At 42.3% G+C, this 15,877-nt stretch overlaps 1 protein-coding gene across 5 annotated transcripts in view; it reads left to right on the top strand.

Moving 5' to 3' along the window:
- KLHL17 (kelch like family member 17) overlaps positions 1-15,877 on the top strand; it is a 113,699-nt gene that overhangs the window by 72,906 nt on the left and 24,916 nt on the right. For 3 of the 5 annotated variants that reach the window (XM_089668414.1, XM_089668409.1, XM_089668413.1), the window contains 2 exons: positions 11,690-11,854; positions 12,948-13,161. In XM_089668414.1, coding sequence (XP_089524540.1) covers positions 11,690-11,854; positions 12,948-13,161 — 379 coding nt within the window. The remainder of the gene's footprint in view (positions 1-11,689; positions 11,855-12,947; positions 13,162-15,877) is intronic. The other 2 variants (XM_089668415.1, XM_089668412.1) reach the window with 1 other exon arrangement.

Below are 15,877 nucleotides of genomic sequence, written 5' to 3'. Positions count from 1 at the left end.
CTAAAAAAGAAAACTAATGCAGCTACCACATGTAAGAATTGGTACATTGCAATATTTTAAATCTTTGCTTTTAAGTTTAATAGCATTTTAAGTGCCGGTTCACATATATGCGGATTGGATGCGGTTTGAAACACATCCAATCTGCATGACATGTGAAATAGCATTGCTTCCTATGGTGCCTGTTCACATATGTACAGTGCACTGGTGGTGCCGATTCAGTGCTGACTGAAAAAGAGTCATATCTGATTTCTGAGCAGAGTGGTTCTGTTCAGGTGTGGATGACAGGCTGTTGACTTTTATGGGAACCATTTCTAAACTGCACAGGACATCAGTTGTGAACAGGATAAAACCCTGACTTGAACCTGATCTAAACCAAACCTGAAATGAACAACTGCTTTATCAATTGGCTGTGAAACCTGAGCTTCAATCAGCACCACACTTGTGAATCAGCACTAAGAGCTGATTCACACGTGTGGTGCGGATTGAAGCTCAGGTTTCACAGCTAATTGATACAGTTGTTCAATGGTTCATGTCAGGTTTACATCAGGTTCAGGACAGGATTAGCTCTCAGGATTATTCTGTTCACACACATGCAGTTCATAGTCCATAGAAGTCAATAGCCTGTAATCCGCACCTGAACCTGAAGGCACTACTCAGAAATCGTACATGACTCTTTTTTTCAAATCGCACTGAATTGGCACCGCCAGTGCACCAGACATTTGTGAACAGGCACCATAGGAAGTAATATTTTTTCACATGTCATGCGGTTGGATGCGATTTCAAACTGCATCCAATCTGCATACATGTAAACCAACACTAAAAGTCTTTCCCATAATTGATATTGCCAATTGTGAGGGCAGGCTCAAAGAGGCAGCAGATGAGCACAGATTAGGTTCATGTCCTGCTAATCCATCCATATGCAGCTAAATATAAAAAAAAACTTTGTAATTTAAGTAATAATGAGGGAAACTACAGAATATAAAGTTAAGTGTTTATCACAGAAGAGTTTATCCCACGTCCTGCCACCTCCCCTTATCATTCCCCAGCTTTTGTGATCCTGGAGAGTTTGCAGGGCTTCAGTCACACCGCTTTTTTCCAAAAAGTCTTCCCACACTGTGCGCCTCATTTTGAAGCCCCCTCACAAATGCACACGCACAGCTCAGCCTAGCTTCCCCTGCATATTAACTGCGTCTCCTAGCAACTGCCTACGACATGAAACGCAGGGAACTCCTAAGCAGGAAGCTGCCAGCGCACCAGCAGTAAGGGTCCCCCGCTGTCAGGGTCTGAATGGATCGATTCCCGCTGTGTTTCCTCCACACATACTTAATGATTATTTATGCTATTTTCTGCAGCCTGGAGTCACTGGCTGGCAGCAGATCAGTCAAGCTGTTGTTTTGTCACATTGCTGTATGATATTTCCTGTTTTCAGCTGTCATTTTTGTTCTCATCCAAGATTTTTTTTTTTTTTTTTAATACCGGTTTAACTGTGAACTTGCCAGTCATCCTTTTTGTAAATCAAAAAATCTGATGCAAACCTCATATGTAATTAAACACTTTTAACAGACCATGTGTATACGATCCCAGATATAATATTTAAAGGGCTTCTGTCACCTTGCCCATCAAGTGATCACTTTACATCCCACTCCCTACTAAGTTGTACACACCTAAAAAGCACCTGCCCCCACCGCGCCTTCTTTTCTCACAGCCACCCACCGATTCCAGGTAGGGGGGAGCATGTGACCTTCTCCCACAGGGCATTGCTGCACCCTCGGGCATGTCACAGGATGGAAGGAGTAAAGTTGTCACCCTGTGTAAGCTGTGACACATGAAAGGGAATTTACAAAGGGCCGGTTCACACTACTTGCATGGTAAAATGCCACATTTTACAGTGCAGGACATTTTGGCTCTGGTCACTGATGCCTTGCGGATGAGCTGAAGTGCGAAACAGAAAACTGCAGAAATGTTGCAGATTTCTACACCTCACCCTAGCTCAACCGAAGGCTGTATTTAAGTATGAACCTGGCTTATAGAAAACCACTGATTTCTGAGTCCTATGAGTGCAATCTGTGTTTTTTGACTGCAGGAAAATGCTGATCTCTGCCCAATTGTAAACAAGCCTCAGTTTGGGGGTGGCAATACCACATTGTTGAGCTGCGGTTTTACTAAACCCCCCCCCCCCTTCTCTACATCTGTTCAAGAATTCAAATGTTAGGGAAATAACTATACAAGGGTATACACTGTACAGGAAAGCCAGAGTAGGACGTATATGTCAAAAATAGAATACCGCGAATATTAATTAAAAAAAAAAAAACACAAATGGAATACTTGAAACCCTCTGGGTCTGCCTTCCAACCAGACAGGGATCTTCCCTTAGAACTGCTGTAGTATACAGACCCCCAGGACAGACTGAAGATTATAACTTGTTGATTGACAAGATAACTCAAATGGCAATGAAGGCAGAGTTTTTTTTTTGTAATTTCTTTATTTTAACAGAGGTTAAACAGTTTACAGATATGGGTTCAATAGACACACAACAGAGTGTCATACATATATAAAATAAATTGCTATGACATGGATGGTGGCATTAACCACTAATGTAATACTGAGAAAATTAAATTCCAAAGAACAGTATGTTACTGGAGCATAATCTGAAAATATACAGTGGAAGAGATAACCTAGACCATAGAAAGGGGGTCTAGGGGAAAAATATGAACACTTGCGGTGGTCTAATCCCAGATATGGTGAAGGGAGAGGTTTTAATTACAGGTGACGTCAACATGCCTGATATTAACTGGAATTCTCAAGCTGCTATTACAAGCAGGAGCAGGAATGTAATGGAAGCACTGAATGGGGTTTCTCTAAAACAGTTAGTAAAAAGCCCAACCCAAGGTGATCATATTCTAGACCTAGTACTGACAAATGGGGAGCGAATGTCTGATTTTGAGATGGGAGAAAATTTGGTTTCTAATGATCACCAATGTGTTTGGCTTTATATTAAAGTGTTACTAAACCCAGGACCTTGCATTCACTATATCCGGTCTCCCACAGTACACACAACATGGAAATGCAATTAGTTTAGTAAATATGAACTGCTAAATACCTTTTCTGATCTGCAGTATATAGCAGTCTTATGACTTCTATCAGTGTCCAGCTTAGCATTGATTAATCTTGTAGGAGGCTTTTTCATACTGCTTTGACTGTCCTATGTGGCTGCATAACCTCTGACCCTCTGTCTGGACAGCACTGTGGCGATCACATGCACCCTCCGAAAGAAAAAAAAACTCCCTAGCCATACACACTAAATTGAGCATGTGCAGAGTGCCTCCTAGGGCTCTGTACTATCAGCAGATGTTTTGGGGACAGTAGAAGAAGAGGAGGATCAGAGAACACAGGATCAAACAGCCTTTTCATACAATGCGGGGGATTAACCCCTTAGGGTTCACAGTAAGCATAACAACCATGATTTACTGCATATACAGACTGATTTACTGTTGTGAGATTAGTAACACTCTAAAACAAAAAATCATATACAAAAACAAAAGTTTTAGATTTCAAAAAGTATACATTTTGCTGAAATGGGTACATTTCTAAAAAATTAATTGAAAGGTGTTCGTAAAATATCAGGAGTAAGTAATCAGTGGGCACTGTTAAAGTCTACTATCCTGAAGGCAACTAGATTATATGTCTGGCAAGTTAGTAAGAATAAATGGAAGAGAAAAACAATATGGTTCACTAAAGAGTTAAGTAGGATAGTACAGGAGAAAAAATCAGCATATAGAAGGTTCTAAGAAACAGGAGGTGTAGCTGACAGAGAGGCACATTAGCAAAAGAAAGAAAAAATATAAAGGGATCATTAAAATGAAAACTGGGTGGGCACCACACTTATGTTGAGGGAGACCTGGATGTAGCAAACAAACTAAACAATTGCTTCTGTTTGGTCTTTTCAGAAATAAATTGTACTAGCAATAACATCATATTGGTTCTAGTAATGACAGTTCATTTTTAGGATTTCTGGATACAGAGGTAGCGGAGGAATTGGCTCCGTTAAAGCTTAAGAAAGTAATGGGCCCTGATGGTGTTCATCCCAGAGTTCTAAGAGAACTTTGAGGTAGTTGTTGGACCATTATCTTTTTAATCAATTTCTTCTAACAGGAAATGTTATCCATGACTGATGGGTAATATTGTACCTATCCACAAGAAGGGCAGTAAGGTGGAAGCTGGCAATTACAGTCCAGTGGGTTTAACATTGGTTGTAGTTGAGTTAATGAAATCACTCCTGAAAAGAAAGATCATTGACCACTCATTGAACTAACTGGAGGAAAAAACGAATCTTAGACAGTAATATTTTACTGAGGGTAGTTAATGCTTGCAATAAACTTCCAGCAGATGTAGTGAGCCAGTCAACAGCAAGTGGCTTCAAACATGCTTGGGATAAACATAGATCTATACTTAGACAAAAAAGTTAACAAAATAAGAAAATGTATAGGCCAGACTCGATGGACTACTCTGTCTTTTTCTGCCGTCATTAAGCAAATATTTTTGGTACTGCCCACTTACCACAACCCATTCAGCTGAAGGGGGGTGCTCCACAAATGTGTGCAGTGCACGTGGTTTCTGCGTACTTGTGCAGAGTTCAAGGGGTTAAAGCATGCAGTAAGGAGGCGATACAATTCCTCCTCACTGCCTGTCCAATGCTCCCTGTAATGTGTTCCAAATACAGATCACACTTCAGAGAACAATGCTAGTGTAAACGTGCACTAATAATACACAATTCTAACATTTTTGGCTCTATACACCACCACAATGGATTTGAAATGAAACGAACAAGATGTGCTTTAACTGCAGACTGTCAGCTTTAATTTGAGGGTATTTACATCCAAATCAGGTGAACGGTGTAGGAATTACAACAGATTGAATTGTGTCGATGTCCCATTATTTATGGACCTGACTGTACTTATTGTTGCATACTTGCTAGGCACTATTTCCTGTGGACCATGCGCCATCTTTGCATAGCAGTTCATGAAATAAAGTCCAATAACAGGACAAGTCGTATTGGGGTTGATTCTACTAAAACTAGAGAGTGCAAAATCTGGTGCAGTTCTGCATAGAAAACTCTGCAAATTCCGCTTCCAGGTTTTTTTGTCAAAACCTAATTGAACTAGCTGAAATTAGAAGCTGATTGGCCTCCATGCACAGCTGCACCAGATTTTGCACTCTTCAATTTTAGCAAATCAACCCCATGGCTTGTTTTCCATTCAGAAAGTGTGCCAGGGACTTTTTCTATAGCAAGCAATTAGACCAGGGTTTGTCAGCCGAGGTTCCTCCAGAGCTTGCTAGGGGTTCCTTCAGCGATAGAGTTTCTAACCACTAACCTCAATTATCATTTTTAGCTGTGTGTAAGAGGGGCAGTTTTCCTACTTGTCAACAATATAAGTGTCCTTCTCCCACTGAACATTGTTATAAGGGGTCTACTTTTCCACTGACTACCAATGTAAGGGGCAGTACAATTTTCATTGTTAATTTTCAGCCTAATCTTGTAGAGCAGGGCAGTGTTGGAAAAAATACTGCTTTAGTTGTCAAATATGCTAGATATACTACATTCTTTAGCAGGCACTCTGCAAGACAAGAAAATGATTTCAAGGGTTCCACTGTATTAAAAAGGTTAGGCTGTGTTCGTTTAGGTACACATCTATGCGTTTTCCATTGCCTTTTGCAGAAACGCAGAGCAGTCAATTTACCATGATTTTCTAAGGGACACGTTCACATCTCCATGTTTTCACTCAGTGCGTTTTTTGGAAAGGGTCAAGGACTTCTTTAAACATGAAACATTTCATTTTTGGTTCAATAGACTTCAATGGAGACACCTCAGAAATGCGTGTGGTGTTTTATGCGTTTTGTGTTTTAATCTGCCCAGCAACAAGTTGGGAAAAATGCAAAATGTGTAACAGTAACGCTCCACACAAAGCACTGCAGAAACGGATCAAACGCAAATTGCATAGGTGTGAACCTAGCCTTAGACAGTCTTGTATATACAAGCCATGCCTTCACTTTTCACCACTTGTGATTATTGAGCCATTTTTGAATGGCAAGAGGATGATAAATTACTGAAAAGCTCCACACTAGTCATTTCAATCCTTCATTCTACAAAAGTACTGCATATACACTGTGCTCGCACCGTGCTCTCCTTTTTTGTTACGACTACAGTTCCCCCCCAAAACCCACCTGTATTTCTACCTATAACTCCAATTTCTTTATCGTGCATCATGGGACACAGAGCAGGCTATGATCATTACTATCTGGGTTATGCGCCACCTATAGGTGAATGGACACTGGCAGACCAAAACAGACAGGAATTTCTCCCCTATATAACCCCTCCTACTTCAGTTTTTTTTTTTTGAGTGTCTGGAAGGTGATGGCCACTGAAGTTCAGTTCTCTGTGAGGATGTGGATTGGTCCCAGAAGTGGTGCTTATAATATTCAAGGGATTGGTTAATCGGATCCATTTGGATAGCTGTACGCTAAAATAAATGGTACCTGAGCCTCGTATTTTTGTTTGTAATGCAACCCTTTTGGCACTGGACCTTGCGTTACAGATCCCTGGCCGGCAAAGGTGATTTTTGGGCAGGGTGCTATACAGGTCCAAGGGCGTGGACCCCAGAGAACAGCCAAGGGGTACCGAGTCCTTAAAGGTCCTTAAGTGATGAGGCCTGCTGAGATGGATGATGAATAAGTGTCTGTTTATTAGCAGAACTCTGCGGCAGGATTGGTTAGTTTGCCCTTTTCTTTTTTTCTCTTTAAAAGTGCATGTACATGTGCACAAAAGTCAGGTCCTGAGGAATCCTTGTCGAAGTTCCACTGTGGAAATGGTCCGCTCTGGATTCAAATTGCCTCCATTACAGGCTTCTGAGGCCTCCTACTCCTCCTTAGGTTCGATGCAGAATGCTCAAGCCTTTCCATTGCATCCGCTGTTAGAGCAGATAGTATATGCTGGCTGGGGTCACCCGGATAGAGTATTTGTTCCTCCCAAGAGGTTTTTTTTCCTCTTGTATTCCATTTGAGGAAAAATGTGTTAAAAAATAAAGTATGCCGGCAGTTGACGCAGCTGTGTTTTCCTTGAATAAGAATTTAACTTGTCCAGTGGACAATACCCAATTGTTTAAGGACCATGCTGATAAGAAGTTGAAATCATTACTAAAGGCTTCTTTTGCTCTTGCTGGGTCTGCTGCACAAGCAGCGGTGGCTGCAATTGGCATATGTCAATTTCTGAAGGACCGTGTTAAACGTTTGATTAAGAGTCTTCCTGGTCAGGGAGAGGATTCTGCCGAGGAGTTGGATCTAGAGGCAACTCTTAAGGCAGGGGCAAAAGAAACCATGAGTTCAGAAATCCACTACGGCTGGCCCTAAGCCTTCTTAATCACTCGTGCAGGTGGGAGGGAGGTTTTTGCAGTTTTTCAAGTGCATGGGAAAAGGTGATCCAGGACAAGTGGGTCATTTCCACGATTTCTCGGGGTACAGGCTGGAGTTTTGGGATTTTTAAAGTCCAATGTACCCACAAGCCAGCTGAAGAGAAGATCTTTATTTCAAGTGCTCAATCGATTGCTGTCCCAAGGGGTAATTGCAGAAGTGCCATCAAGCGAGAGGTTCAGGGGCATCTATTCGAACCTGTTCACAGTTACAAAACCAAACGAAGACGTGAGGCCTTTAATAGATGTCAAGGGTGTGAACCTATTTCTGTTTGTTTTGGATGGAATCATTTCTGTTCAGTAGTAGCCTCACTGCAATTAGGGGATTTTCTAGCATCTATAGACATCAAGAACGCATACCTTCATGTACCAATATTCCAATCTCATCAAAGGCTTCTGTGGTTTGCAGTAGAAAGTCATAATTTTCAGTTCGTGGGTCTGCCCTTCAGGCTTGCCATGGCCTCTCAAGTTTTCACAAAAGTTCTGGCTTCAGTACTAGGCCTACTAAGGAATATCGGTATTAGGGTATCTGGAGGACCCATTACTCAGGGAGCAATCTGTTCTGAGCTTAAGACGAAATGTGGCTCGTGCAGTACATGTCCTAGAACACCTAGGTTGGATCCTAAATTTCAAGAAGTTGGCCTTAGTGCTGGTTCAAAGTCTGGAATATTTGGGGTTGGTCCTAGATACGGTGCAGGCAAAAGTGTTCCTGCCTCCAGGAAGTGACGTGCTCTCAGAGATCAGTAGCGAGATGTGAGAAGAAAGGGAGATTCATCTATACGGCTGTGCTTTCCTGGAGAAGATGGTATTGACATTTGGGGCAGTTCCCTATGCACAGTTCCACTTAAGACCATTGCAGGGAATCATTCTGTCTGTCTGGAAGTTCCAAGCTCTGGATGGTCACATGTCTGTCTCCCAGGGTAAAGCGGAGTTCGAATTGGTGATTTATGGCTCAGAATCTGGAAATAAGGAAGATGTTTCTTACGGTGGTTTGGAAGATAATAATCATAGATGGCAGTTTTTTTGGCTAGGGGGCTCGCCTGGAGAAGCCCAAGGGAAGTGCGTTCGGCCAGAGAAGAGTCAATCAGTGTCTTGGAACTTGGGGCGGTTCACTTTGCTCTGAAGTTTTGGACAATCGGGTTAAATGGATATCCGGTCAGGATCCAGTCTGACAATGTCACGGCCTTATATCATGCACCAGGGAGGCACCAGGAGACAGATGGACCACGAGGAGGTGATTCACATTCTAGCTTGGGCAGAACTTCAGGCGCCATCTCTGTCAGCAGTTTACATTCCGAAGGTAGAGAACTGGCAGGTGGATTTTCTCAGTCACCAGCAGTTGGTTTCAGGAGAGTGGTCCCCTCACCCTGAGATTTTCACAGCAATTTGCCAGTGTTGGGGTACCACAGACATAGATATATTGGCATCCAGGTTCAACAACAAAGTGGAGAAGTTTGGGTCCAGGACAAAGGACCCGCTTGTGTTTGAGGTGGACGCTCTGGTGATTTCTTGGGATCAGTTCTCCCTAATTTATGCCTTCCCTCCCGAGTCAGCTTCTGCCACGCCTTTTATGCAGGATCCAAGAGGAGGTAACACTGGTGATCTTGGTAGCCCTAGCCTGACCCAGGAGGGCTTGGTACACAGATATAGTAAATCTAGCTGTGGATGGTCTATGGTCTCATCCAGTCAGATGTGCTGTCTCAGGGCCCAATATGGCACCCTGTTTTACAGTCGCTAAATTTGACAGTGTGGCTATTGAAGCCAGGATCTTGAGGGACTGAGGGGACTTAAGTCCAGTTATTTCTACACTGTTTAATGCTAGGAAGCTGATTTTCAGGAACATCTATTACAGAGTCTGGAAGTGTTACATGGTATGAGGCCAAAGGATGGTGTCCCAGGAAGTATGTGATTGGGAGGATTCTCTTTTCTCCAGTCAGTTGTGAAAATGAGGTTGGCCTTGGTCAACATTACAGGTCAGATTTCAGCTTTGTCCTTATTCTCTTAAAGGCCTTTTATGGTCCCTCCTTTCAGGCTACCCTTGTGCCCTTGGGATTTGATTTAGTATTGGCTATCTTGCAGAAACAGCCATTTGACCCTATTTGTGATATTCCACTAGTTCTTTTGAATAGAAAGGTGTTTTTTTCAGTTGCAATCACTTTGACAAGAAGGGTGTTGAGCTGGCCGCTCTTTCTTGCAAGAAGCCATTTTTGATCTTGCACCATGATAAGGTGGTGTTGCACTCTCATCCATCCTTCTTGCTTAAAGTGGTTTCTTGTTTTCACTTGAATCAGGACATTGTCCTATCCTCTTTTTATCCTAATCCTCATTCGCCAGGAGAGAATTTACTTCATTCTTTGGATGTGGTGTGAGCTGTCAGTCTATCTGAAAAGGTAGGCACTAATCAGAAGGTCTGATTCCTTGTTTGTGCTATCAGAAGGGCCCAGGAAATGGCAAGCGGCATCCAAGGCAACTATTTCTCATTAGATCCGCCAGCTAATCATTCAAGCCTTTGGTTTGAAGGGCAAGGTCCCACCCTTTTCAGGTAAGGGCGTACCCTACCAGACCTTTAGGAGCCTCTTGGGCAATTTGTCATCAGACATTGGTGACTTAGGTTTGCCACTACCTGGTCTTCAGTGCATACTCTACACTCACAAGGTTCTACCAAGTGACTGTTAGAGGTACAGAGGATGCTGCTTTTGGTCACAGTTTATTACGGATGGGAGAGTAGGTCCTCAGGCTGATTTTGGTGTCTGGGATTGTTGTCTCCCTTCCCTCAAATTTATTGCTTTGGGACATCCCAGATAGTAATGATTATAGCCTGCCCTGTGTCCCGTGATGCATGATAAAGAAAATTGGATTTTTTTTCTACATACTTACCTGTAAAAGCTGTTTCTAGGAGAATATCATGGGACACAGAGGTCCCTCCCCTCTTTCTGGAATTCACTGCATGCTACAAAACTGAAGAATGTCCGGTGTAGGAGGGGTTATATAGAGGAGGACTTCCTGTCTGTTTTGGTCGACTAGTGTACATTCACCTATAGGTGGCGCATAACCCAGATAGTAATGATTATATCCTGCTCTGTGTCCTGTGATGTTCTCCAAGAAATGGATTTTACAGGTAGGTATGTAGAAAATAATCGAATTATTTTGTAGACAGGACAGACAGATGTTGAATCTCTTAGTAAATTAGCTCAGGATTATAACAGGTGAAACCAAAACACTGCCTGTCAGCATAAAGCCTTATCTATTCTTTAAAGGAGAGCTCCATAAAATATCTGTAAAAGGCATGGAAGGTAAGTATAATGTGTTATTATATTTTCCTCCATGCTTTACTTTCTGGTGTGTATTTTGCCTAAATTTGTCAGTCTCCACCCTTACCCAACAAACTGACAGTATGGCTGGGAATCTGGGGAGCCCGGGAGCATTGCTGTAGCAGCAGATGGGGGTGGAGCAGGTCTAGACCAGGGAAGTGCCGTCCACCTGTGAATGTTGGGGAAAGCACATGATTGGCTATTAGGAAGACGGTAGTCCTACCAACCAATGAGAGTGTAGTGAGAGCGCAGCCAGGAAGACCTTGGATGGAGACTGGAAGGGGGCCTGAGGATGTTGAAGAGACCTTGCTTTATCTGCCTGTCCCAGTCTGTTTTAAGCATTTCCATTTTCAAATTAAGTTTTTTTGCTCCAGTTATTGCTGTTTCACACATTTGATGTCAGTAGGTGAAGATTCTTTACTTGCATATGCCTTGTATCAACTAACTAGTGTTGCTATTTAATTTTTGTTTAACATCTAGGGGCATAATCCCATTTTTGTTTGTTTTTTTTTTTATTATCATTTTGTTCATTATTATTTTTTTATTAATTTATTTATTATTCTGTTTTTCATGGATCAGCCCAAAATTGTACATCCAACTTAAAGCGCAGTTCCTTTACAACCAATAAGTGAACTTCAAATATCATTCACTGCAACTGTTCTAAAGTCAGGAAAATCAGTACAGTAGGATTATCAAAAATCTTAGTTATTTGTAATCCTCTACAGCCACAGAATAATCAGCTCTTCACATGTTCAGTGGGAAATATAAGACTGGAAATATAGGACAGTAACAAACGGTCCACGTAGCACATTTATTTATATGCTGTATCCATTTACTCTTAGATCTCATGTATTAATATGTATAGTAAATAATCTGCTCTACTTTTCGTACTTGTTCTGTGTCCATGTCCTGCAGGTGCTGGACCTCATTTCTAGTGACAGTCTAAATGTCCCCTCAGAGGAAGAGGTGTACAGAGCCGTCCTGAACTGGGTCAAACATGATGTGGATGGAAGAAGACAGCACGTTCCTCGGGTGAGGAAAGCACATATGCAAGCAATAAGAATATCTGGTTATGAAACGGTAAAGTATATTGATGAATTCCAGGCAAGCAGTTAACATATGTGTATGGGAAACATTGTACCTGGTAAAAAGATTTGTAATTCTGTGTAGTCAGTTTTGTGATCTAAATACCCCTACCAGACGGCACCACTGAGTTTACAGCTTCTATTGCAGTACAGTTAACATTAGTTAACTTCCTAACCTGCTAATTGGAGAATGAGGGAGCAGCAGCCAAGTCATAAGTCACCCTTTTTCCCCTCTGCTGTCTCCTACTGTCAGCCTGTGACTTATCAGCACATATGCATTGCTGTGGAGCCTGATTGGCTGACTTACACTAGTTGCATTTAAAAAAAATATATTTGTAACACATATATACAGCAATAGCACAAATTTGTGATGTTTAAACACAAACACATAGAGGAAAATTCAGCGAGGTTTGAAGGATAAGTTCACCTTTGGGAACATGTTACATGTCCCCCACCCCCCCCCCACCCCATTATTCAGGTGGAACATGTAATATGTTCCCAATTCTGCAGCCCCCTCCCCTCCGAGGGGAAGGAGCGCAATGGTAGTTCATTGATTCTTCTTGTCAGTATTTCTTGCCCGTACATGCCATACGGGCAAGCCAGCATAATGACAGATCTCACTGGTGCAATGCTTTACGGGCTTCTGCAGCCAAAAATAATAAATGCACATTTTTTTCCTGCAAAAAAATTTGCATTTATGATTTTTGTGCAGAAGCTGCACTTAACCGTTAAGTCTTGTGACTGTCTGTCCACATGAACATTAGCATCATGTTTCGATCCCTTTTCATTGCCATAACAGTTTTTTTTATTACTACCGTTTGCTGCAGTTTTGATCATGCTGTTATGTTTCTACTTACCATGAAGCCACTAGAAAACAATTATCAGTTTTTATTTTATTTGTTGCCAAAAGTGGGAGACAGGAAAGTCAGAGAAGAGGTCTAATCATTTATACAAATATTGAAACCCTCAGATATTTGCAGTAGACATCAATTCAATGTTCTTAATATAAATGATATACAGTCTTTAGGTTGAAAGTATATAGTTTCTCTTGTTTTATTGTGGTTTTTTTTTTTACGTTTTGCTGGTAGCTAATGAAGTGTGTGCGGCTTCCCTTGCTGAGCAGGGATTTCCTGATGAGCAGTGTGGACACAGAGCTCCTAGTTCGCCATCACTCAGAATGTAAAGACTTGTTGATTGAGGCCCTAAAGTACCACCTGATGCCAGAACAGCGAGGGGTCCTGAGTAACTGCCGGACACGGCCACGACGCTGTGAAGGGGCCAGCACTGTGCTCTTTGCAGTAGGTAAGGATGATATAGCCACAAACTTTTTTTATTTATTTTTTTTTTACTGAGTTTACTGGCTTTCCAAATGTTACAAATCCTGTGAAATAACATGAAACCAATGCTCTAGGAAAGATTAGAAACAAAGCCACAGCTAAGCATATACACCATTACATGATAGTCCTGTGAGATAGAAGTGTCGTCTACCTGATAAGCATATCATGTTATGCTTCCATGTGCCATACCTTTTTGGTTGATGCAACCAAAATGCAATTTACCTTCCCAACGCTATGCATTATGACAAAGCAAATCAGCCATGTGTATTGAGCATTGGAGACAGATATATAACTCTTGCAGGATTTTAAATGCTGCTTTAGTTGACTTTCAAATGCTATTTCAGTAAGGGATAAGAATGCGAGAAGTTGCTATAAAAGCCAATAGGTCTAGAGCTCTGGCGCCAAACCTGCAGCCCTTTTGCACTTTTGTGCAGCTCTTGGGGCTCCTACAGACACTAATCTCTGTTTTCCCATCCCCATCCTGTTATAGCAGCCTTGTGTAATGTGTCTCCAGTCTAGGACGGTCTCTTGAAGCATGTTACAAGCTTCCAACAACTGTTATATCATGTTCACAGTTTCTGACAGCCTTCTGCTGCATGTCTACCATCTCGTACTATCTTTTATCATGTTCATAGTCTCTGACCTTCTCTTGTATCATATCCACCGTCTCTGATCATCTTTTATCATGTCCACAGTCTCTAACCATCTTTTGTAACCTGCCCATAGTCTCTGGCCATCTCTTGTATCATGCTCACAGTTTCTGGCCATCTCTTGTATCATGCTCACAGTTTCTGGCCATCTCTTGTATCATGCTCACAGTATGACCATCTCTTGTATCATGCCCGCAGTCTCTAATCATCTCTTGTGTAATGCCTGCAGTTTCTATCCCTCTAGACAACCACTGGTCTAGAGCAGTGGTCTCCAAACTGTGGCCCAGGGGCCAGATGTGGCATTTTGCTGGCCTTTATCAGGCCCTTGAAGCAACATGCCATCCACTAACACTAATGATGGGGCACCATTCCTTCCAATGATGGGGTGCCCTTCCTCCCACTGACACGAATGATGGGGCACCATTCCTCCCACAGACACCAATGATGGGACAACATGCCATCCACTAACACCAATGATGGGACACCATTCCTCCCAAAGACACCAATGATGGGGCACCATTCCTCCCACAGACACCAATGATGGGACAACATGCCATCCACTAACACCAATGATGGGACACCATTCCTCCCAAAGACACCAATGATGGGGCACCATTCCTCCCAAAGACACCAATGATGGGGCACCATTCCTCCCAAAGACACCAATGATGGGGCACCATTCCTCCCAAAGACACCAATGATGGGGCACCATTCCTCCCAAAGACACCAATGATGGGACACCATTCCTCCCAAAGACACCAATGATGGGGCACCATTCCTCCCAAAGACACCAATGATGGGGCACCATTCCTCCCAAAGACACCAATGATGGGGCACCATTCCTCCCAAAGACACCAATGATGGGGCACCATTCCTCCCAAAGACACCAATGATGGGGCACCATTTCTTCCAAAGACACCAATGATGGGGCACCATTCCTCCCAAAGACACCAATGATGGGGCACCATTCCTCCCAAAGACACCAATGATGGGGCACCATTCCTCCCAAAGACACCAATGATGGGGCACCATTCCTCCCAAAGACACCAATGATGGGGCACCATTCCTCCCAAAGACACCAATGATGGGGCACCATTGCTCACAAAGACACCAATGATGGGGCACCATTCCTCCCAAAGACACCAATGATGGGGCACCATTCCTCCCAAAGACACCATTGATGGGGCACCATTCCCACCTTTAATACCAACAATGGGGCACCATTCCCACCTTGAATACCAACAATGGGGCACCATTCCTCCCACTGATACCAACAATAGGGCACTATTCCTTCCACTAAAACCAGTAATCGGGTATTTTCTAATCCCATTGGCCAGTCTGCCCCCCCTAAAGCCTCAAGGACAATAAATTAGAACTTTGTTCAGAAAGTTTAGAGCATCTGACATAGCCAGACCATCAGTCAATGTTCAGGGCAGCCTGAGCTGGAGAAAGAGAAAATTCTTTACCAAGCACTAGTAGATACTAATCCTTTCGATTTTGCTTGCCAAGTGCCCTCATTTTTAATACCTTTGGGAACCAAGATTTAAAATTAAGCCAGTCAGAGTAAAAGACAATTTACACCATTGGTTGCAGAAATATTCATGCATACTCTGCAGTATTGAGATTAAATTTGTTTGCAGAAGCAATGGTGGCCATATACTCTTAGATAAATGAACAATTTATTTTCCAATCGATCACTTCTGATAGGTTGTCAACTGTAAACTGATTATTCCTGTTTGATCAATACTCCATACACAGTGAAGTAGATTTTGATTGCTAGTTAATATATGATCGTAATTTAAGATCGTAAGTTATTGATGCTGTCTATGTTTCCATCATGTAATCTCATAATACGATCATATTCATGAACCAAGCATCTCAATGCTGCGGATTGGTGCAACCCGATCTCTAATGTCCCGCTCTAGCCAATCAACTCAGTTTGTGCAAATCTAATCGAAGCGGAATCAGTCAAACAAGAAATTGATTGTTCACAGATTTGATTGTTTTGATCAAAGTGCACAATAATCGGAT

This window comes from Staurois parvus, unplaced genomic scaffold (assembly GCF_062004578.1).
Source record: "Staurois parvus isolate SC_StPar_1 unplaced genomic scaffold, SC_StPar_1.0 ptg000057l, whole genome shotgun sequence".
Lineage (NCBI taxonomy): Eukaryota > Metazoa > Chordata > Amphibia > Anura > Ranidae > Staurois > Staurois parvus.
This window is presented reverse-complemented; position numbering and strand designations above follow the sequence as displayed.